At 35.5% G+C, this 26,126-nt stretch overlaps 2 protein-coding genes across 2 annotated transcripts; both read left to right on the top strand.

The window, feature by feature from the left end:
- The first annotated feature begins 3,673 nt into the window (after positions 1–3,673).
- LOC100369834 (uncharacterized) lies at positions 3,674–5,920 on the top strand. The gene is made up of 3 exons (XM_002738924.4): positions 3,674–4,153; positions 4,423–4,526; positions 5,308–5,920. The coding sequence occupies exons 1-3, from the start codon at positions 3,805–3,807 to the stop codon at positions 5,515–5,517; spliced, it is 663 nt and encodes a 220-aa protein (XP_002738970.1). The 5' UTR covers positions 3,674–3,804; the 3' UTR covers positions 5,518–5,920.
- A 13,940-nt stretch (positions 5,921–19,860) lies between these two features.
- On the top strand, positions 19,861–21,612 carry LOC102806645 (uncharacterized). Its single transcript, XM_006821711.3, has one exon. It carries the CDS (start codon positions 19,861–19,863, stop codon positions 21,541–21,543), a length of 1,683 nt encoding a protein of 560 aa, XP_006821774.2. The 3' UTR covers positions 21,544–21,612.
- The last annotated feature ends 4,514 nt before the right edge of the window (positions 21,613–26,126 follow it).

Below are 26,126 nucleotides of genomic sequence, written 5' to 3'. Positions count from 1 at the left end.
TTCCTTGTAAATTGTAAAAAGCCCTTTTTATTTCCCGTAAAACTGTACAAGCTACCCCTTGCCCCCCTGTATAATGCTATGAAAAGCATGGTACACGTACAAAATGATAGGAGCATTGGACGAGAAATTGATGATCACATGTTCTATATGGCGAACACCTATTGGCCAGCTTGAGACGCGTCATACTCCATCTATTTATTATGAAGTGCGCGTTAAAAACGTCCCACGTTCTCTAAAAGTGGGCGTCCATGTCTTGTACGCGCTAGATGTACGTATTCTAAAACCGAGGAAGGCACAAAACAAAAACATGTCATCACCGCACTGTGTGTAGTACTGCTTTTTCATTTCTAACTCCAATGTTATTAGTCCCCGTTCGGACGTAGTCCAAAAACGGGGACTTATGTTTTGCCCTGTGTGCGTCCGTGCGTGCGTCCGTGCGTGCGTCCGTGATCACCTGTATCTCGAACATGCATGGACCGATTAAGTTCAAACTTCACTCATACATCACACCTTATATGGGACATATGCACATGCATTTTTATCATGATCCGATTAACGATAGCCGAATAGCGGCCATTTTAAGGCCGAAAATGCATCAAAATCGCACATTTTCACCATTCCGGACCCGGATCTCAGTTATGCATGGACAGATTTTGTTCAAATTTGGTACATACATTAAACATAATAGGACCTTGATGCACGTCATTTTTTTTTGGATCGGGTTTGAAATGGCCGACTGGCGGCCATTTTGTTTTAAAGAATTCAGTTCTGGATCCGTATCCGAGACATGTCTGGATTGATCAAGTTCAAACTTCACACACACAAGGTACATCATGTCACAAATATGTATGTGCATTTGTTTCATGATCTCATTAACGATAGCCAAATGGCGGCCGCTTTAAGGCCGAAAATGCATTGAAATCGCACATTTTCACCATTCCGGACCCGGATCTCAGTTATGCATGGACGGATTTTGTTCAAATTTGGTACATACATTAAACATAATAGGACCTTGATGCACGTCATTTTTTTTTGGATCGGGTTTGAAATGGCCGACTGGCGGCCATTTTGTTTTAAAGATTTCAGTTCTGGATCCGTATCTGAGACATGCCTGGATTGATCGAGTTCAAACTTCACACACACAAGGTACATCATGTCACAAATATGTATGTGCATTTGTTTCATGATCTCATTAACGATAGCCAAATGGCGGCCGCTTTAAGGCCAAAAATGCATTGAAATCGCACATTTTCACCATTCCGGAACCGGATCTCAGTCATGCATGGATGGATTTTGTTCAGATTTAGTACAATGTGTTGTACATATGCAGGTGCATTTCGGTCATGATCTGCTTTGAATGTATATGTCACTCAAATATGAACGGAACGGGGACGTGTCATTGACAATGACTTGTTAATACATAATTTAGCCAGAAAGGAACATATTCATGTATTATTTTTTTTTATCTCTAGTATTGTACAAACCCAAGCACTTTAGCCTACCGCCCTTGTTTGAAAAGTGTCGAGATAATGAACACTATTCAATACGTGCTTCTGGTGCAAACACATTTTATTTGCAAAAACATCTTTCAGTTTAAAAAATACTCATTTGCGACTTTAAGTAAAACACTCCACGTTTTTAGTTATAAAACATTTGCAGTGATTTCAAAGTTGGGGCAAGAATGTGCCAAATTTATTTGCCAACTGTACATCATGCAATCACGACAATGTGCGTGAAGGGTATGTACCTCGTGTTTGTGGCTGTTTTAGTTTTCGAACGGTTTCGAAATGACCGATCGCTATACCACCTGTATAGGCTTTAGTGTCGAAAATTGTGGATTAGGTTTCATCGAGAGACCTTATTTACCTAACAATAATACTTTTTATATTTCCCGTTAGAAAATCTCGAAAGTCTATTAAAAACTGTGATATATTTGATACAATTTCTAGATTTGCTAACAAATCCGAATTTTGAAATTACAAGTTCGATTTTTTGCGATTGTGTTGTATTTGTTGTATTGTGCATTTCACAATACCTAAATGATGATGACATTATTTAATTTACCAAATAATGATTCTCCAGAAGTATCATCTGTACTTTTCAGTGCTAGTCTCGGTAGGGGTGAGAGTCGGGGTAGGTGTTCTCAGATCAAGACGAAAAGTAGGAATAGGCTCCGGGATAGTTTTTTAATAAAGTTCTATTATATATGATGTTGGTATTAGAGAATCTTAATTCTAAATTTAGACTTAAATGTGAAATCAAACTATCACAAGGGAAATCAAAGTTCATCATGAGGGTGATAAAGAAGGTCAAATCCCCACATAATTAAAAAAGGACTCTCGGATCCCACTTTTTTTTTACCGCGGATCCTACATACAGACTCCCAGAAAGTATTTACACGTCTGTCATTTGATCGTTTTCGTAATAAAAATAACAAATCCGGTTTAATAACATAACGTAATGTCTTCTAATGTCCTAGTGCATTTTAGTTCAAATAAATAGGTTTATTTATTTTTTTAGTTTTTTTGTGTATGTATGTAGATGTTTATTTCAGTAAACAAGTATCGTAGTTAACTCTATGAGAACACACTCATTTGCATATCATTTGCATATCATTTGCATATCATTTGCATTGCAATTTTGCGCAATAAATAGTCATGTCATTTCCCATGCAAATTTTAACCAATCTAGAGCGGAAATTATTTCAAAACGCGCTTCCTGGGGAATACCAGTCAGTGGAAGTTTATGAATATTCTTATCGAGGTCACAGTATCAGATGCATAATTTTTATTTTAAAACATTGAATCATAGAGTAAATTTAGTTAGGGAATTATCTGAATATACCAAAAGGATCATTGACCAATCGCTGACACCGAGAATTTATATGTGAGTAAAATAGAAGCTTGTGGACAGTTCCAAATGAATATGTGTCGGAACTCGACGATACTATGCCAAAACGACTCAGTGAAGTAAGTCACTCGCCGAGGTCTATTACTTCATGAATATCCATGAGCTTGCGTTTACAGGTACAAGTACTCTCCATAGAGAATTCGAACGTTTTTTCCCACTGTTTAGTTCGGACTGTCCTTTTTTATTCAATCTTGCGTGACAATTACAATTTCTATATTTTTATTGTGTGTAAAAATACATTTTATTTGATATTTGAATATATTTATTCGAACCGTTATTGAGTTTATTTTATTGAATGATACCGTAGGTACTGCGTGTAGTAAATATATTTGAGTACCCCTAAATTTAGAAAAATAGCATGACTAATTCCCTCGTTACACTTGGTCTCATTTCCCGCCAAATATGATAATTGTTATTAGAAAGGGCTCATACACACTACTAAATACCATGAATACCACGCTTTTTATAACGAGCATTACATCACCGTGTTTTTACAAGTACCACTTTTTGTGACCGTAGATTTTACTCCCGCTGTCGGGCCAACTATTGTTGTTGAATACATGACAAATACAGTGTTACTGAGAATATGGTTATCGGGGATACGAGGTCAAAATAAGGTCGCTGTTTGTACAAGCTGAAAGTTGTTTATGATTCACGTGACCGATTTGCAGTTATTTATAGCCCTTGTGGAAAAACCCATAATGCGGGGATTTCCAAAATAAACATTTAAAAACACTTTCATTTTGCGTACCGCGCTGCATTTAGTTAACTGCTTGCCAACGCATTCATTCCGCGTACCGAGTTGTATCCCGACACTTTTTCATCTGACGTTAGTGATACAGAGTTCGACAGTCCGTGGCGCAATCATAGGACGTGAAACAGAAACATTTCAAAATGGCGTGTATACATCCTTTGTCAAAGCTTTACAACGAATTGAATGGGAAACTAGGAGATGATGATGAAAGTAAATTGAGGAATTTACTGACGGATAAGCAAATATCCATAAGAGACATGCAGGGTCTGAAAGATCCAGCGGCGATCTTTCAAAAGTTAGAAAAGGCTGGTTTTATTAGCGAAGATAACTTGCAGTTTTTGAAGACTATATTGCGATCAATAGAACGAAGTCCACTTATAACTAATGTGCTGGAATGTGAAATGGAACTGCAAAAAATGAAACAATTACAGGAAACTCAAAAGAAATTACAAGAGCATCGAGAATTGGAAGAACAGTTAGTGGACGGAGGTAAGAACATAAACGAACGTCTTCCAATGACATGCTGGGAAAACCCCAGTCAATGAACTTTAGCGCATGCGTAATTGAGTATTTTCTGACCTTACGTGTATTCTTTCACTTCACAAGGCAGTTTTAACACTTGGACCTTGATGGTCCTTCTAATTTTCAAATCAGTTTTCAAGATAAATATGAATTTAACAGGAACGTGGAATGCACGGAGTGTTGATAAACCTGGTTGGTACAATTAGTTATTACTTGTATCGTTTTATTTTCTACAGGACAAACGAAAACACTCAGCACAGATGGCGGAATCACGTCATCCCTCGGTGCGACCAGTATGCTAGACTATTTATTGCTTTCTTTGAAAGGATCGAAAGGACAGGTAAACAATGTGCAAAATAGTCACTTGCAACACACCACACCACAGAGGTTAAAGCGGGAGGGGGGGGGGTATCAACTACGCATGCGTCAATTGGCTATTCTCGGGGCCGGTGATACGTCACAAGGTGTTCCATGTTTCTAAAACGCGCACCACTGAACCATGCATTTATATGGGCTTTGCGCAAGCTGGTGTGAAACGCTGGTCGAAGAGCCGGTGAAAACAGCTAAATTCTAGAAAACAGTATGAACTCAACTTCAAAGTAACCCTGAACAACCAAATTTATATATGTTGCAGACGCAGGGGTAATCTTGTTACACTGTCCAGGGAAGTATCGTTTTCTGAGAGTTTTCACCGTGATGGTTGCCAGGCGGTGATAATACCCGGAAAACAGCGTGTAATTGTTACAAACAAGCGTCTACCCATGAGCTTATAAGCAGGGCGTTGTTATCGTCGGTTGGGACTCAATTCCCGCACGTGCACAGGTGACGACCCCTCAGCTTTAATTGTCTCGAATGTAAGCGAATCTATTGTCTACCGCTAAAGTCTCAGGTTAAATAAACACAATTTTTTTTATTAAAGCGGGCGAGTCGTCACTTGCGCATGCCATAGCGTGTCATTGTTTACAAACTCATGAGCCTTTGCGTTCTTAGCGTGTGTTGTTAGCGTCACCTGGGCCTCAATTTCCGCGCGTGCGCAGATGACGACCCTCCCGCTTTAAATAAATTATCAGATTCAACAGTTTAATATTATTCCCTGTTTATTTATATTTCATTTATTTCAGATTGAGTACATGGGTCGTACAATCGAGTATGACACAAAGGGGAGATTCCATAGCCTGAGTGAACCTTTAGTGTTCGATTGTGTAGCAACTGATGTTGCAAGTAATACTTCCAAGAAGAAAAATCACTTCCAAACTGCAGATGAAGCTGCCAAGGCCACAATTCGTCTACTCATAGAGGATTTGAAATCGCAAAACATCATATCGCAATAGAATCGGAGTTAACGGTGGCTGCAGAGTTGAGTTTACCTTACCAGTATCATATCGTTAACGAATGTCAATATATATGACTGTCCGCGTTGCGGTCGTCGACTTCGTCATAAACTTTTCCTGAGACTAACAATATATTTTTATTTGATTTTTTGTATTTTATATTAACCAGTTTGGAGCCTCGGCCAGGTTCGATTTTGTTATGTGTTCTTTATATATATATTTTTTTAAATATTGGTCAATTTTTCATCTTATATATATTCTTTTGTTATAAGATCATCTTCAGTTTTGGGGTGAATCACTAGGAAATGTCAACCAAATTCAATTTTGGTAAAAGTAGGGAGTGAATTTTCCAAGATAAGGGGTAAACTTTAGCTGAAAATAAAACATTGATTAGACGTAGAAATTAGTGGAGTCATTTCTACTGCTGATAATGGGAACTGAAGTGTAACCAATAGTGCTGTCAATCGGTTAAGTGTAGTAAAACGATATGTGGGTTTCATCGTGAGTATAAATAAAAAAGTTGCAGTATTTTTTTTTTATTTTGGGAACAATTCATGTTATATTCTATGAAATACATTGAACTAATTACAGTACAAGTAGTATTATTTGAGGAACATGCTGGCTAATATTTGTATTGACAAACTTTCGTAGATAAGTGGCTGCACTATATATTTTTTATACAACCCGTGTTTATTACTCTATACGAAACAATGAGATTAATATAGTACATGTAGTGTTATTTAAGAAAGATCAATATTAACGAAATAATGACGACTTTATTGTTTTTAAACATTTTTATCAGAATTTTCCTCACCTTAATTTTAGCCAGTAAAAAGTGTTTATACAATTTTAGAATAATTCAGAATTGTTATACTAATTTTTGGGCACATGTTCTCATTATGACAATTACTCAGTTCAATTTATCTGATGTCTAAGCCAATCACAACTGAACTTGACGACCAGATCACCATATTGATTGGCTGTTCTTTCTGGGCTATAACATATCCCGGATGTTGATATTCTAAACTATGTATCACATTTGCGTGCAAGGGAATGCGTATAATAAAGAATATTGCATGACGTCATTCTCAAAGAAATATATTTACTCACATCTCACAATTTTAAAAACGATTTGTCTATTCAATCTTGGGAAAGGATCTACAGACAACAGGATGTTATCTTGGCATACAACACATTCTACGCCAGTTTTAATGAGATATGTAATAAATATGCACCCATTGTGAGTAAAAATGTAAAGTATAACAATTTGAAGAAGGAAAAATCTTGGATTACATCAGCAATTAAAAAATCAATTAAGAAAAAACATAAACTGTACATCAAAGTTTTAAATAGTAATCACGCCTCTCATGAATTTGCCACCTATAAGATATATCGCAACATGCTTACCCGTGTATTAAGAAAAGCAGAGAAAAGTTATTATTCGGATCTATTCACTAACTTAAAGTATCATAATAATTCTGGTAAAACTTCGGAAATTATCAATGACTTACTTGGTTCCACTGAAAACATAAAACAAACTTTACCCAAAGAACTAAAAATTAATGTTGATAACACCGATAAAATCCCACTGACATTGCAGAAGCTTTCAATAACTACTTTGTTAATATTGGACCCAACCTTGCCTCAAATATTACCAATCCCCCAAACAATTTTGATCACTATCTTAATGACCCCAATGTGAATTCATTCTTTCTTGTACCAACCACAGAACAGGAGGTAGCTTTGACATTAAGGCATCTTGATAAGAAAAAATCGTCAGGCTATGACTGTTTCCTGGCACGACTTCTTGTAGATGGAGCTGATATCATTTGTAAACCACTTTGTTTTATTTTTAATTTATCATTTTTACAGGGACATTTTCCAAATGCATTAAAAATGGCAAAGATAACGCCCATCTACAAAAAAGGCCCAAACAATATCCCTGGAAACTATAGGCCAATCTCAGTGTTACCCCTTATTAGCAAGGTTCTAGAAAAAATAGTTAACAAACAACTACTGCATTATTTGGAGAAAGAGAAAATTCTTTACAAGCATCAATACGGGTTTCGTAATAAATTCAGCACTAAGCTTTCCCTAATCTATTTAATAAACACACTACTCCTTCAAATTGACGAGGGCAAGCCAACTATTGGAATATTTATCGATTTTACAAAAGCTTTTGATACTATTAATCATACAATTTTGCTGGAAAAAATGAGTCATTATGGTATACGCGGGCTTCCAAATAAGTGGTTTAAAAGTTATCTAGAAGATATATCACAATTCATTTTTTCAAATGGTGTTTCATCTGGGCAACTTCCTATATCATGTGGTGTACCACAAGGTTCAGTACTTGGCCCTACCTTATTTCTTTTCTACATTAATGATTTCCCAAACTCTACCATTTTTTTAACTTTAGACTCTTTGCTGATGACTCCAATTTGTTTCATTCTTTTTCACCAGGGGCAGTTATTGATTTGTGTATTATTAACAGACATTTAAACAGTGTTGTACACTGGTGTGATGCAAATAAGTTTACTATCAATTGTTCAAAAACAAAATATATGATCATCAGTGGTAGGCGTGTGTGTGTGACAGTAAGAGGCGCCCTGTCCATAAAAAACAACGTAGTATATGAGACTGAATCAGCAACTTTCGTAGGGGTGGAAATTGATAAATATCTGACCTGGGATAACCACATTTCAAAGATCAATAAAACTATTAGGAAAAAGACGGGTATCCTTTTAAAATTAAGACATTATGTCCCTCGGCATATTCTCCTTTTGTTATACAAAACGTTGATTCAGCCTCATATCACCTATGGATTAGAAGTTTGGGGGTAGTACATACCCGTCACATCTTAAAGTTATACACACCACACAAAAAATGATAGCCAGAATTATATAAGTGAAACACAATTCCGGCAGCCAAATGGGATTTTTGAGCTGAAGTTTAATTTAGAGTCTATACAATATTGTTTGAACCTGCTCGATGAATTTCCATTTTGAGAGTTTGACGATAAATATTTTGTACATGATATTTACAACTATTTGGATCCTTTGTCCCATAATTATCAAACCCGTTTAGCATGTAGCTTAAACTACTATACTCCAAAGCTGAATCTTACACTCAACCAACACAGTTTTAAATACTCTGCAACAAAACATTGGAACTCTTTGCCTGATGCATTTAAAACCATCACTAAGAGACATATATTTAAAGCAAAATTAAAAAACTATCTCTTAAATATTTGATTTGTAATATTTTTTCTCTTTCTTTCTTTATTTGGAGATTTGTGTGATTAAACTATGAAATTATATACACAGGGGTTACGGACTCGACTAGTTCTGATGAACTATATCTGTAATCCCCACCAAAAAAAGAAAAGTTATCTAAGTAGAATTCGTTATTTATTTTATTTATTTATTTATTTATTTATTTATTTATTTATTTATTTATTTATTTATTTATTTATTTATTTATTTATTTATTTATTTATTTATTTATTTATTTATTTATTTATTTATTTATTTATTTATTTATTTATTTATTTATTTATATGTATTTACTACCTGTGCAACTTTACCTTTACCGTTACGTTGTTTTTGTTTTTTTGGTGAAATAAACTTTATTCATTCATTCATTCATTCAAAGCAATATTACTGTGTAATTGTACTGAAATTTAAGAAAGTATCATACTATTAATATATCGGCAAAAGTTTAATTTAGTTGAAAGTTAGAATAGAAATTTTCAGGCACTAGAAGGTTCTTATGATGAATGTATGTACAATTTCCGAATGATTTCGTATTTATATTGATCCAAAATGGCGGCCATGAATACATATTGTAACATTTACATGTCCTTTTGTGCGTATAGGGAAATCACTAAAGCAATGTTTTTTTTGAAAGAATCATAACAATTTGCATAGATCATATTATTAGTAAGCTTTGTGTAAATATCATATATATCATATATATCATATATATATTCCGGGACGTCATATGTGAAGACCTCATCACACATCCAGCAATGACGTATCAGCACTAAGCAAAAAGAGCAGGCTCAGCACTGAACTAAAAGCATTTTCTTCATGTGTTAAAGGGCGGTAGTCGTCGTGCCGCGTTCTGTTCGATAAGGGACTTATAGCGACGTACACAACGCGTGTAAAATACATTGTTTATTTACATGAAATTCAAACACGCGCTGCGCGACGACCACCGCGCTTTAAACTGACCACCCAATCGGAGTGGCTATATGCATCACATAAATATACAAAATATACATGGAATTGAGACCATACTATATTTAATGAGTAGTGGCGGCGTCCAGGAGGCTGCAACCAAGACATGCTTGCTGGAATCAGATCTGCATACCTATTAGTAGCTCGGTGAAACAGGCTTCCCAAATGCGCCAGCACGCGGCAAATCGGTGCAGCGACTTCGCAGATCAATTAAATGACTATTTGCAAAAGGCCAACCGGAGGTTCCAGCTGACAACCAGTCCAAACCTCTGTAAAGCATAATCGTGATTGGTTGGTTGGTACTTGTAATGACCAAGATGATTTATAGCATTATATTGAACTGTTACATCCCCTCACGCTGATATTTGATCTTAGTTAAGCTCGTTTGAATTTACACGAACTTTTAATGGTATGTGTGTGTCAGTACCCCTCCCCAACCAAACTACGTTCAGATATATTGCAGTTTGATATGATTATTGTATCAGATATAGAGGGCGCTCCCGAACATCCGTTGCAAAAATCTGAGAGTGATCAGTAAGATAACAATTTGTCTACAATCACTCTCTTAACAGTAGTCAGATTAATATCGCGACAACAAAATTATTGTTCAATTATTGGCACTCACTTTGGTCCAGCAGAGAATGACATAAACGCATGAAGAGCTCTGTCTAGGGTCTAGAAATATTTTTTTTTTATTACGGGGAGCTTGCCCGGACCCCCCAGTAAGGTCGCGCCTTTGGCGTGACAACTCGCGTCTTCGGCGCAATGAACGGTGACCCGATCACCCCCCCGCAAAATTTTGTACCGCCGCCTTTGATAAATGAAGTTAAATAATGAGTCAAATGCCACCTTTATTATATTCACGGTAACCGTGTTATATTCAAATTATATTCAAATACATCTGTGATCCATACAAAATGTTACAGAGCGGTGCCTTGTCAATGAGTCTGCCAGGCGAGATGTTGAATTGTTCGAGTTACAGACATCGAGTTACGAAAACATGGAGTGACAGAAAAAACCACGCCCATATTTTTGAAACCACGCCCACTTTTGTGAACCACGCCCAAATTGTAACTTGAATAGTTAACAGAACTTCGAGTTACAGGCAACATGCATTTTGGTTCTTGTTGAACGTCCACATTCAGTAACTCGAATTTTAAATAACAGTTAACCAAACTTCGAGTTACGGATAACATATTTGTTTTGTTTTGTTTAATTTTGTAACTCGAACTTTAATTAACAGTTATTCAATTCGACGTATTAGTAAAGGTTGGTATGACGGTTTGAATGGGTTTGTAGATTCAGAGGGCGCCACCAATATTCGTATTCTCACACGCCCTTCGATAGAGGGCGACATAATCTGCGACTAGAAAATGGCCGTATTCTGAAATACCGATTTTATTATTACTATTCAGTGGAATATATTGTGAGTATTTGCATATCCTCGTTATATTGTCAAAATGTTGTAACTAGCCGCGTCAATTTTGATTTGTACCTGCGAGATCGTCAGATTCGTCACTCCGGCAAACGCAGCAACCGACATGCACTCGGAACAATGAGAGTCACCCGTCTGTAGCCAACATACTTGGGACGAAAACGTTCGATAGAGTTCATTTTGCGTCCATCTAAGTATTTAACAGATATACAGCTCATCTCATTACACGTCTGGTGTCCGCGCATTTATGATAACTAACGACTCACACTAACCTTTGACCTGCCCAGGATATATCACTGCATGTACGTGATAACCCGGGGACCAAGGTTACTGTAAAATTATTTATTTTAGCAGGAATTACTATGCACATAAACAAGAGATTAGCGCAGACGTCGACTATCTGCATTCAATGAACGATTGACAGTTGTTGTCATTGAATAATCAGTCAAATTAGAATACTAAGCTCCGCCCAGGCCATGAGTAAAAAATGTAGGCTTTGTAGGTACTGTAAAATACTTTATTTTCGCTGGAATTAATTTTCGTTGAAAAGACATTTTGTATGGAATTTATTTTCACTGATTTTTGACGAGTTGAATGTAAAATATAAGAAAATAGGTATATTCGCTGGATTTTATTTTCACTGAATCATTCCTTCAGCGAAAATAGCAAAAATTAATTCCAAGCGAAAATAAAGTATTCTACAGTAATTTATTGTTACTAATTTTTGACTAGTTGAATGTCAAATCAAGGGAAAAAGGTATATTCGCTGGAATTTATTTTCACTGAATTATCTCTTCAGCAAAAATAGAGAAAATAAACTCCAAGCAAAAATAAAGTATTTTACAGTATTTCAACACTAGTTATCTGATTGACCCTGGGGTTGGAATTAGTCTTGGAAATCGTAAAAATAGAATATAATAATAAATGAGTTGAAATAAAAGAGCCTATTTTTATTAATTATGCATTTCATCCACAGTTAGCTGGTATGTCTATCACTCAGCCCTGGATCCACAGCGTTGTCAGAGTGAGTAGATTCGGCTATAGCAAAATGAGGTGAATACACAGGAAATTGATGCGCAATGCTTAGGATTCAAACTCAAACTCATGACTGTCATAAGACTACCTTGATCTATCAGTATGCTAGCCCTTTGTACAGTGCTGTGTGTACAGGGAAGTGTTTGACTGATAGATGTCCCCCACCACACTGCGTACCTCCATAGACAAAGTCTGTGACTTTGAAAAATATACCTTTTTAATGAGATAGCATGCCCAGGTACCAAAAACTATGATCGTTTAACACATATATCCAGCACCCCAGTTTGGAGTCCAAGTGTGGATCAAATCTACTTTGCCCTAAAAACAAATGCATTCTTTCATGTGAATTAAATTAAAAATGGCAGTGTTTGGTGGATGATTCCTTGGTACATAGGCATTTACAATTTTTCCGTCTTTACTAGTCGTATTTTTTAAGACATTTCAGTTTCAGATTGTATTGGTTGTTACAAACAACTATATCGTCATTTCAACCGATTTCGGCTGGGAAACTACTATCTATCAACCGAACGTGTCCCCGTAAACACTGCACTGTATGCTGGGCTATCAGTATGCATGTGTATTCTGTCTTAAATCATCTATTTCATTTTGCTAAAGCAAGATCATTTGAGATGTTTGAGTGGGCAGCCGATGACTGAATGTAAATAATGCCCACTCTGACAATGCTCTGTCATTGAGGGATTTTGCTATGCATGAAAGTTTCCCAACATGGTTTTCAACATTTCCAAATTTCTCAAAAGCAAAATCTTTTTCACCACTGATGTGTTAGACAAAATCAGTAAAACCTGTTCCATACGTGTTATTTTGGGCTTTTTTTTGAGATTAGGAGTGAACAGGTCACTTTCCCAGTGCACAGCTTACAGTTTTAATGTATAGCGTCTTGAAACTGTAAGTGCTGTGCCATTGGCTGAATAGGAAAGTAACTTTGCTAATGAGAATCAGCGAAGATGTTTCCTGACAAAATTTTATTCTCAGTCCACTGTATTTCATAAATTATATCATAATTTGTTCAACAATAATTTTATTCGCAGGTTTTCACTATGTAAACCAGGAGCTGAAAGTACAGAGATGTAATTACATTCAAGCATTCGATTATGATAAATAAATAAACTGCAGGTATGTAAAATATGTGTTTAAAGACTTCTAAGTAATAAAATGTATACTGTGAAATACTGTAAAAGGGTTAATTATTCACTGGGTTTTAATTTTGCTTATTTCGCAGACTGGAAAATGTGCTAAATTAAAACCCAGTGAATATGTAAAATTTAGCATAGAACACATTATCTAAATGATAAAACCATGAATTTAAAACCCACTGAATATGCCTGAAATAGTAAATCAGCAAAATTTAAAACCAGTGAAAATTAGTCATTTTACAGTAACTTATTTTTGTTATTTTCACTGAATAAATGATACAATGAAATAAAATGTACCATTTTCCCAATATTTTACAATCAACTCGTCAAAAATCAGTGAAAATAAATTTCATACAAAATAAGTCTTTTTTTAGTGAAAATCAATTCCAGCTAAAATAAAGTATTTTACAGTATATATCTATGATGCCTCATATTAACCCAAGTGGTTCTAGTTTCTCAGAACGTAGTAAGCCATAGACATGGTATTTGAGTATAGATAGTACACTGGGATGTTGATTGGAGGTGATTTTATAATAATTTTGACAAATTTTTACTGAGGTAGGTTTGCTGAGTAAAATATTGTACATTTAGCAGGAAGATTATTTAAAAAATATTTTTTTAAATGAATTAATTTTTGTGTGCAAAAATTTATATACTGAGGGTGTGATGCATGTTATAACTTATTATACCAATGCATCAAAACAACCTCGAGTGTGTTAGTCAACAATATAAAAGTTTCGAACATACAAGGCTTTGACAGATGAACTCAAACGTGCAAGTCAATAATGCCCCACATGGGAAAAGTTCAGTATAGCAAAAAGTACAAATACATAAATTAAGTTTCATTGACTGTACAAGCATTTGGTTTTCTTCAAACATTGGCCAATTTACTCCCATGAACACAAAAGATAGATCCCATCAAAGCACTTGAAATGACATTAAGTCATATAAGGAATTGCAAATACAAGTACAACCATTATCGTTGAATTGCAAAAGCATCATAGAAAAGGTAAATTCACTAAATTTTAACATGTTATCAACTCTAGAATGCCAGAGTGTGCTGATTTCATTCAAACTTGGTATGAACATCACTCATGGTGGGTTTCTGATGCACGTCAGTTGGTTTTATGATTTGATTTTAAATTCCTGACTTTGTTCAAAAAAACACGCATGCGTCAGATGACCATAGCGTGTCACTGTTTACAAACAAGCGTCTACCCATGAGCCTTAGCGTTTTTAGCATGTGTTGTTATCATCGATTGGGAATCAATTCCCGCACATGCGCAGGTGACGACCCTCTCGCTTTAAAACCAATCTTTGAGCATGTCATTACAGATTCTCCGGTATGTCTTGATCGATTTCAATCAAACTTGGCATCGAAATCACTCATGCACAGACTTGAAAAAATGTCATAAGCCATCTCTCGGGCATGTCTAGGCCAATTTTACTCTGTTACTGCTGTACGTGAGTTTGTTTTGTGATTTTATTCAAACTGGCAGACTGGTGGTCATGTTGGTTATTACTAGTATGTTATTTTCACATGTCCTTAACCATTTCTCAGACATCCTTTAAGGATGTAGTAGATGTTTTCAGGAAGTAAAATTCACGCTACTGTAAAACACTTTATTTTAGCCGGAATTAATTTTCACTGAAAAAGACTGGAATTGTATGGAATTTATTTTTTAACTGATTTTTGACGAGTTGAATATAGGAATAATATAGGAACAAAAGTTTATTCACTGGATTTTATTTTTACTGAATCATCCCTTAAAAGTATTTTACAGTAATTATTCTCATAGAATTGTGTTAAACCATATCAAACTGTATTTTATGAAAGCTCACAATTCATACTAACTAAAAATTGATGCTACATTAGATACAACCTTCATGTGGCCATGTGACTGCTAAATAAATAAATTATTTATTGAAGATTCAAATGGGTACTGTGAAGAAATAGAAAGGGACAACACAATGACAATCAGTCACAGTGATGGATAACTTTCCTTTTTCTTTCAAATTTATATTTTTGCAATTTCACAAAACAATAGAGAAATCTTTAGAACATGTGAACTTAAAAAAAAATGCTATGACTGTTATTTTTATAAATACATCCATTTTTATGTCTAAATTAAAACAAAAATATTTGCTCATTTGCATATCAATAGATGAATAATGAAGTTGCTGCATTACATTGTATTTTTTTTAACTGGTCATGAAATCTTCTGTGACTAAAGCTTTGATGCCTGTTAAATTATAGATAACTGGTAAACATCTAAAGATGTTCTAACACTATTTCATACTTGACTGTGTGATTAATTATTTAAAATACATAGGAATGTGCAAATTTAGTCATCGCAACAATGTGGGTTGTGAAGTTTGACCACGGTTTTAAGTATGTTCCATTTATGATATAGGTCTGAAATTTTCGTAGAATAATTAGATTAACTTATAAAATATGAAAAGTTTATTTTGATTTACATGTTCCAAAAAAAAACTACTACCATGAAATTCCTATTTGAGGCCGCTGCTTTAATTAAAATTCATTTTTTCAATGGGCAAATTCAGATGCGTGAAGTCTTGGTGCGACTTTAATTAGAGCATTCACTTCGGTAACAGTGGGAAATTTTTCTCAGAAAACAAAGGCCAGAAGGGATAATGATATGCTAATGAGATGCACGACACTCGATTGCAACTTTGTTGCAATTCTAAGCGCACTTTCGGATTTTTACACACAGACAAACTTGTACACAAACGAAATTTCACACTGTATAACATAGTGCACAATAAATAATATCTACATATAGATTTGTACGCATTTGCAGATTACGGTACTGTATACTATAATCTCTTGACGTCACTCTAATTTGTTAGTGCTCACAATTGAGAGACAGTTGTCTGACACAGTCAATTGTGTCCGACTACTGGCATGTTGTGACTGTACCTTCCATTTTCTAATTTAGACATTTGGGGAAAATTACAGTCAATCAAAAAAAAAATGTTCACATGATAACAAATAAATATTTAATGTAATATGTATTTATTTCCTTATTTTTTTTAAGTATATTCTAAAAGAAGTAAAAAAAAACGAATGCATTCTTAGTAGCAAATGATCACGGTACGGTATCGCAATCCAGCCGGTCATGCTGCTTTCACACAAGTGAATATCTTACTTGTTTTCGAAGTGATTACAATAACATACAAAAAATAAATTCGTTGAATTGTCGTGAAAATTCAACTTAGCTTCACCGCAAACGAATGATTTCGGTCACAAGAAAATGCTCGATCCGATACGATATCCGCCATGTTCAGTGACTTGAAACTGTTTTTTGACCTGATAGGTCAAGTCGCTAATTAACCACTTGAAACGCTGGATGGTGCCAACGTGTTTAAATTACCATAGCTCATTTAAATATGTATTCAACTTCATGGTGAATGCACACAGAAGAGATTTACCATTGTTGTAGTGCCATCGTTTGGCTTTGATTTTGATGGGAAAATGGCATGATTTTTTTTTAAATTAAGAAATTAGTTGTTTTTGAAAGATAAGCTGAGCATTGAAGAAGAATTTAACACTTTTGACGATATTAACAGCTCATTGTCGAAACACACTTTACCCATTCACGCTACCCATAATAAACACTGTACTCTCGAATAGGCGTCAATGACTACAGAAAACCTAAATTAGACTCTAATCTAGGCGTCAAGAAGATTGAAATGTTTGAAAAATTATGCCTTAATTTAAAATTAAATGGTATATCTTTTTCTGAAATATGTGGTGTCTGTTCGGTTTGTGAAAGTTTGGGGTGCGGCTTGTATTGCAGACTTTTTCCTGGGATCAAAACTTAAACATGAAACATTATCTCAAGTTAGGGGTGCGGCTTCTATTAAAGCTGCGGCCTCAAATATGATTTCTACGGTACATCCTTAACTGATTTTGGTATGTTTCATTTTATTATTTGATTCAATATGTCCAACTGATTTATGTGTGATTTATTTTATACAACATGAGAATGTTCAGCTATACAGAATAGAATAGAATAGAATAATGCTTTATTAATACCGTAAAGAAAGAGTTAACATTTCCTTTTAGGTTTTCAGATTAATAAAGTAAATAATAAAAGTACATGAAATATAAAAATTGATTGATACATGTATGTGCGTATTTGACATTTACATGTAGCCTAAAAAGCATATTTTATATATTTGCTGTCTGATTCTGTTAAAACTTAGAATATTGGTAACACCTGGTTGCTCACTGAGGAACATTCATTATTGCTTTAATAGACTGGCAGCCATTTTGTATGTCAAAACAAAATTATTTTCGATCAATTTTGTTCATAACTAAGTTTATTCAGACTGCTTACAGAGTCAATGTGGTCTTTCACAAAGATGCATTTTTTGTCTATTTTTCATTTTTTTTGCCAAATTGTACTTGATAAAAGCTGTTCAATTAGGTCCAAATTCACACATACATGTACATGTATAATCCACCTTTTTTTTGTGTGTGTGTGGGGGAGGAGGGGTGTATCTAGCTCATAAAAGACCAGCACCAACAGGGACTGTGTCATGTTCACTGACTTGTTTACCAGATGTGTATTTAGAAATAACTAGTACTGGGAATTCACTTGTATGTATTTCAAGGTGGTAGTTGTCGCGTGTTCAAATTTCATGTAAACAAATAATGTATTTCACGCGCGTTGTGTACGTCATTGAGTCCCATATCAAACAGGATGCGGCATGACGACCACCGCCCTTCCACCTACTAGTACAAGTATTAAAAATGTGTATGAAATTTCTGTCTCTCTTGGCAAGGTCCCTTAAATTGCAATGCAAGCAGCTTTATCTGCCATATTGTCTCATTTTCATTTATATTTCATTGGATTAATGGATCAAGGTATGAGTTGACAAAAACTGGTTTGTTGTTCTTCAAAATGAAATTTTTCAAATTTTCTCAAAGCTGGTTTAGACTGAAAATTACATTTTTTGGAATTTTTCATTTTTGACAGTAGTGTTCAATTTTTTTGTAAATTATCACCAAATCATCTGCTTAATATAAAGCGCTTTATAATATGGCGTAATATCCTGCATGTTTCTCAGGCATGCCTGGGCCTGGGCAGGGACTAAAAAACCTAACAGGGACTATGTCATCAACAATGACAATACATGTCAACAACATGGATAATAATTGTTTGTATTCATATCATAGCAATCATGCCCATAGTAACCAAAAGAATTTACCTTAAATTTGTTGTTCCACTGTCATCTGAAGTTTGTCAGTCTACAACATTATTCAAAAGACTGTGGCTAAAGGGGTGGGGTACGGTGGGGTGGGAGCGTCATGTAATTCTAAGCATGCTAACATACAGTTGTACTAAAAATAGATGCCAACTACTTCAACTAATAGCTAGCACCATTCCCTTGATATTATTAGCTCCGCTGTCGACTTTGTCGAGCGGAGCTTATCGTATGAGTGATTGTCCGTCGGCGTCCGTCGACCGTGTCAATGTTTTACTCTTTCGACTTCTTCTTGAAAACTACAAGCCTGAATGCTTTGATACTCGGTGTATATGTGCCTTGGGTAGACCTCTCTTAGATTTGTTCATTTCATGTTGATATCTTCAATTCTCTAATTTTGGTGAATATTTTTGTAATTTTGGGTAAAAAGTGATATTTTCGACTTCTTGTTGAAAACTGCAGTCCAATTGATTTGATATTACATATATAGGTACTACATGTGGACCTCTCTCAGATTTGTTCATTTTGTGATGATATCTTTAATTCTCTAATTTTGATGAATATTTTTGGTAAAAAGTGATATTTTCGACTTCTTGTTGAAAACCGCAAGTCCAATTGCTTTGATATTAAATGTATAGGTACTACATGTGGACCTCTCTCAGATTTGTTCATTTTGTGGTGATATCTTCAATTATCTAATTTCGATGAATATTTTGTCATTTTTGGTGAAAAGTGATAGTTTTGAGTTCTTGTTGAAAACAGCAAGTTTGATTGCTTTGATACTATACATATTGTTCATCATTTTCTAATGATATCTTCTGTTCTTTAATTGCAATGTGCATTGCTAACAGTGGAGGTATCTCAGCCGACAGGCTGCTTGTATTTGTAAGTTGGTATAATCCAACTTTCTCTGAGCAGGGGATTAAAATAATTGCTTTCAAATACCGGTATAGCGGATCTATATAAGAGGGCAAGCTACTCGTTTGTTGCATGCTTTGAAATGATAAAGTTTTCTGTTTGAAAATCATATATTGTTCTTTTTTCTTTTTCTACAATGCACACAGGATAACGAGATAACTGTCAACATCTGGAAAACAAATAACACTTGTGAACGGCATTGGAGGTCTGGAATATTTCTTCATGCAATATAGCATCCATGTTTGATTGCTACAAAGATCAAAGAAACATGACCAGTAGTAGTTTATTTCAACATTGAACATTTTAGATGAGATTTTAAAACAGAATGAGCTTGTCAAAGAAAACATTAGACTGTCTTGAAGATGGAAGGTTGTGTGATATGCATGAAAATGCAAGTGCTTACCATGATGAAAAGTCTTACCAACATAGAGAGGGAAGCCAGTGTTTAGATGGGACTGGAATTGCTGATATATGTGTAATAGAAATGCCTGACCAGTGTGAAGATAACAGACACAGCTACACAGAGAGTTGTGGCAGTAGTACAGAAGGTCATAGCTCTACTAAATCGAAAGCACCTCTTTATTTTGGCATGAATACAAATATAGATGAAAAAGCTCATGTACACCAAGATATTAGCGAAGACCTGGACATTCAGAAAAATGTGAACACAATTGTCCAAACAGGAACCGTATACAGTGAAAAAGTAGATTCGTGCATAACTGATCATAATGATTTTGATAAAAATGTCGGTAGCACTTGCATTGATGGAAAGAAAATCAATAGTTTCAACATGGAAACACATACTGCAGGCCAAGGTAATGAGTGTCCATTCGAGAAGAAATGGAATATAATTGTTCCTGCTGGAACAGGTAAAGAGCTGGATGAGGAAAAAGAAGGTCAATGCTTTGATGAGAAAACTAATGCAGCAACATGTACACGACGAAAAGCTAGAACACCTAAAAAATATGATGAGGGTTTCGGACATCTTCCTTCAAGAATACATGAATGTACAATTTGTTGTAAAACTTATTTCAGGAAAGATGACTTGGAAAAACATATAAGAACACATTCTGAAAAGAAACTCTATGTTTGTAAAGAATGTGATGAAAGATTTGCTGATGAATTCAACCTGAATATGCATAGGAAGATGCACATGGAAGTAGAACAATACATCTGCACAGAATGTGGGGCAACTTTTAGTGAGAACCATTTATTTAATGAGCATCTCAAGACACATACCAGTGAAGAACCAGTCCCATGTGTTAAGTATAACTCTGGGTTTTCAGAGGAGCCCAAGCTTGCCGCCCACATGAGAATATATGGAAGGGAAAAAGCACACGCATGTGAAATATGCAATCGAAAGTTCATGCAAAAAAGTGTCCTTGAATGTCACATGAGAACTCATAGTGATGAAAGACCGTATGTTTGTGAGGTATGTGGTAAAGGGTGTACAACACAAGGAAACTTGACAAAGCATTCAAGATCCCACACTGGTGAGAAGCCATTCCAGTGTAACAAATGCGGCAAGAAGTATCAAGATAAAAGTAGCTTAACACATCACATACGATTACACACTGGTGAGAAGCCATTTGAATGTGATATTTGCCACAGGTGCTTTGCTTTACGAAAAGCCCTTGTTGAACACAAGACAGTACACACTGGGGAGAAACCTTTCCAATGTAACGAGTGTGGTTATGTTTGTAGAGTAAAAAGTCGGCTCCAACAACATATGTTGATACATAGAAAAGACACAAACTATCAGTGTGCAGAATGTCACAAGATTTTCACCCTCAAAAGTACTCTCAAGAAACATAGGCGTGTTCACACTGGTGAGAAACCACACCGATGTAGTGAATGTGATAAATCATTCAGCTGGATCGACAACCTTGTAAAACACAGGAGAATACATACTGGTGAGAAGCCTTACCAGTGCGATCGATGTGGTAACTGTTACACACAAAAAACTGGTCTGGATTCACATATGAAAACACATGCAAAGGATACATGAAAAAAAGTGTATACAGTGTAATTTATATAAGAAATAAGATCATCTTATACAGAAATGGTACGATAGTGATAGCCATGTACCATTTCCAGCTTTTCCGATTTGAATATGCCTTTGTTGTCTTTGTCGCTATATTGCTAACTTTATCTTTTACAATAATATTTGTCTGATCTTCCTGACAACTAAATACCCATGAAACAGCCAATAATGTACAAGATGTTTCCTTCATACACCATTCATGAGATATTGTTAATAATGTGGCTATGAAAGTGCCACTTGTCTTGTAGGAATTATTTAATATTCGCATGTAAGTTGTTTACCCTTTGTCTATTGTAGAGAATAATAAAACCTGTAGTTATTTTCTTGGCATAGTTTTTGCTGTTTTTCACAATCTAACCTAAATGCATGACTACTATCTGCTGATGTGTTGCGTCCTTTCAACACATTGTTAAAGGGCGGCGGTTGTCGTGCCGCGTCCAGTTCGATATGGGACTCATAGCGACGTATACAACGCGTGTAAAATACATTGTTTATTTACATGAAATTCGAACACGCGCTGCGCGACGACCACCGCGCTTTAATTTATAATGTATGTCATCAGATTATATTGAAACTTTGTGAAGTAGATGTGGTTAATTGCAGATTTACTCTATCAGGGCATTTCTTGATATTTGTAGTGTAATATATAATGTACTGTTTACCATAACAGATTGACACAAATTGATTGTTACATTTTACTGTGTTCTACGCTTCACATAGCTTATTTGTATACTAGTATATCTATATCTTCGGCACAGCCTACCTCCGGTTTAACCAATTCTTCATCAACCAATTGCATTTTTGTGGATCTGTCTTATGTTGCGTCTCTAAAATGTACCCATGCTACGTGGCTTGGCATGGCAGGTCAATACATTTTATGTTTTATTATCTTGTCTTTAATCATAACTGGTGTTGCAATATATAGTATATTATAGTATATATTTTAGTGTATTTATTATTCAAACTTTCTGAAATGTGGATAAATATGTGTATAATCTTACCAAGTGTGACTCTATTCTGTCTACATTGCATGTTATGTAATATTGACAATACAGCATCAATATTGATACACATTGGTATGATGTACTCTTGATTTTAGTTTGTGTTAGATTCTTACAAATTCTTGTGTTCGTATTCTTACAGGTAATAGTTGAAATAAAGATTACTAAATACAAAAGTTAGAATATTGTATTCATGACGAGAGAGTAACATTATTTGTGATATATGGTTTAATAGATACATTTGGGTTTATTCGCCCGTCATAAATTTTAATTAAGTTTAAATTTGTTTCCCAACCTTACCCAAACATGCTATTTAGATGCGAGGAAAGGCCAGGTGTCTTCTAGGTAACAGCTGATTAAATAATCAGTTTGCTCCTTGCCCGAGGCCGAGCTGACCACATATTTTAAGCCACTGTATAAATCCTAGTTTCTTCATTGATGTTACTCTGTTAAATCTTACATCTCGGGTGAGCAGTTTTGTGTTTTCGTAAAAAAATCTGTTGTCAATTTGGTTGATATAAATATGCTATCCCGAATTGTTCAGACGAAGCTATGGAATAGCAATGTAAAAATGTGTACCATAAACTGTATACAGTGCTAAATTATCCTGTATTGTCTTGAGAGTGAACACAAATATGTGTTTTGGTCATTGTATACGGGTCACAATGATTATGAATATAAACCTTTATACTAATAATGTATGGTATGCTTTAGACGTGTGTTTCCTTGCTATAAACTTAATACCATTCATTGTCACATGCATAACACGTGTGTCTCCATAGTGAAAAAACCGTGAGATACAGGTTTTCACTCTGATGTTAATTTCTGACTCGCGCATAGGTACACAATGGGGACTGTGCATTGGAAAGGGGTTGTTTTATGTGTTTTGCCTAACTAATTGTTATTATTAATAGTTTGTGTGATGAACCTACTAGCTGTCATAGCGGAAGCTCGTGAGAATTATTTGAGTTGAGGATTGAAACATTTCCAGATGGAAAGTTCTCTTTCATCGTAATATTGATAAAACTAATGAAAGACAAGACCCGATAAAGTGCGACAGGTTTTAGTACTCATAGTGATGTAGTTAACAGTCTATAATGATGTATGCTGGTTCATTTCAGAAATTTAACAAATTAATAGAGAGATTGATCAAACTACCAATAGATTAGTAATACACGCTCCCAAAATAGAAAAGAACACTGAAGGGTACCCCATACCAAAATGGTGTCTCAAAATCAAAAGTGTCAGTTATACTTTTGTGGTATACTGTACCCTAATACTGACCTGGGCAAACCTAACCAGTACATCATAGCAGACAGTTTGATTAGAAAACCAGCTTTTGTGAACTGCTACGAACAATCTGATTACTTTGTATTCATACCATAGCAACACATTCATCCAGCGAAATTAAATCTGACGGTGCTGACAACCGTAAACAGTTACTATCTTGCGCTTTCTGAATATCAAAAGAGATAGTTTTCTTGGGTATGGTGTTCAACAAGCTACATGATCTAATTAGGCTACCACCTGGACTATGTACTTCATGCCGAATCAACAATCAAACTGAGAACTCGTGAGTTTTGTGGGAATGATAACTGCCATGTAGGGAATTGTTTCCCAAATAGCTTACCGAGTATGCCTGATTCATGAACTAGTGTTAGAGGCAAATTAAGAACGAGTAATCGCTTGGGTCTTAAACATACGATGAAATGCGCTCTTGCAATGAATGAAAGGATCGTAGATCGACCTATCACCTCCATCCATAACCCTGCTAATGGATACCTCGAGGAAGAAGGACAGGGGACTCGTGGATACAGGTCAGTCTACTTCTTGAGCGTTAAGGTTCAGTACAAGTTTTCAATGATAGTGAATGGTAGCGCCACTGTACCGTGCTGTGGAATGCCGGTGAAAACAGATAAAGTCGAGAAAACAGCACAAACTCAACTTTGAAGTAATCATGAACAATCAAATTTACATATGATGCATATATAGGCGTAATCTGTTTACACTATTCGGGGGAGTCTGAACAACTATTCCAAAGTACCATTTTCTGATAGTTTTCGGCCTTTGTTTTCATCGCAATGGTTGCCAGGCGGTGAAAATGCCCGGATATCCGCGCATGAGAATACTCGAACAACGATTGGCATACACGGTTGTCAAGTCTCCCATGGACTTGCAAAGATGGTTACCCTTTACTGAAATTGGCTACACCATAATGTCACTTACTCCTGTCACTTCTAGTAGGAAAGCGGTCACAAGACCACAGGGTACTCTCTATAAGTCCAGTGTTGTCCCAATTATACATTGGAAGTTATTCAGTAAGTATATCTCTGTACAAATGAAATTCAGTTTGGATACACAAAATGCATGAATAGCATACCCTGTTTAATTTCTGGCTATATATTTTTATTTTGGAAAAGTAATTTAATAAATCTAATTTCTAGACCTATCAATTATTCACTCTTAAGGTAGAGATGCAGGTTCGTGGGCATTTTTCGTGATTTTTTATTTTTTTTTGCTTTTTCTCACCCAGACAGTCTTGGCTAGATAGTGTTAAAATTTCGGAGCATTGTCATTGTTGGAACATACTCAAAAATCAATTTTAAAATATAGGAAACCGAGGCACGCGTATGTGATTAAAAGTCCCGAAAGTTTGTTTGCGTTGCTCTTTGATTGACAAGTCACTGTTGATGTTATATGCAAATGATTGCTGGCCCCAGTTATGGAGCAGCCGGTGTGCGACTTCCTGTCCTGGCTCTCTGTTTACTTACCTCAAGCGCGATCAACTAGCAAACTACAAAAAACAGACAAGACGTAGACGCTTCCAGCATGCAAGCGGAATGAAACAAAACATACACTTGTAACTGATAAGTAAACTTTTTCACCCTTAAATAAATTGGTTTTTCATTTATTTTCATGTAGGAGGTAGCGTCGATATGGCGATTTAATTTTCGCGCAAAACAAGGCCACAATTTTTTTTTGTTTTCTTGGTGCATAGATTTCAAGCTTTTTCGCATTGTGGGCGAAACTAAAAAATGTTTCCACAAATTTTTACTCCAACGGCATTTTAAAACTGAAGTAAACATTTCTCGTTTCGATGTAATGATTATCGTGCTGAAAGAATTGTTATGCAGCTGACCACCGTCCCTCAACACCGTGTTGAGGGACGGTGAGCTGACAAACAACACAGCTGCTGCTGTCATCGATAACTAACTTTTCAGTGCCAAAATACACAAACATAAAATGCTCGGTTAATTAAAAATAAAAAAAAATACCCTGGAAATTACCGAAAAATCGGCAATGAGATGCTGTTTTTAAACACCGCGGAAAAATCATGCACTCTGCGATGCCATCGATGCAAACTATGTTGTATGTCTGTGCCCGGCGACCTCTGGTACTAAGGAACTCTATGAATGAGGTATTTCCAGGGGTCAGAGTTCGTTTAATTTGCATCGATCTGTCTCGTCTGCAGTTGAATGAAACCTGCATCGATTTACAATAGTTCCCTTTCCAATGTGACTTTATTTCGAATTTGTTTCACCGGCG

The sequence above is a fragment of the Saccoglossus kowalevskii genome, chromosome 14 (assembly GCF_978046115.1).
Source record: "Saccoglossus kowalevskii chromosome 14, keSacKowa6.1, whole genome shotgun sequence".
NCBI lineage: Eukaryota > Metazoa > Hemichordata > Enteropneusta > Harrimaniidae > Saccoglossus > Saccoglossus kowalevskii.
This window is presented reverse-complemented; position numbering and strand designations above follow the sequence as displayed.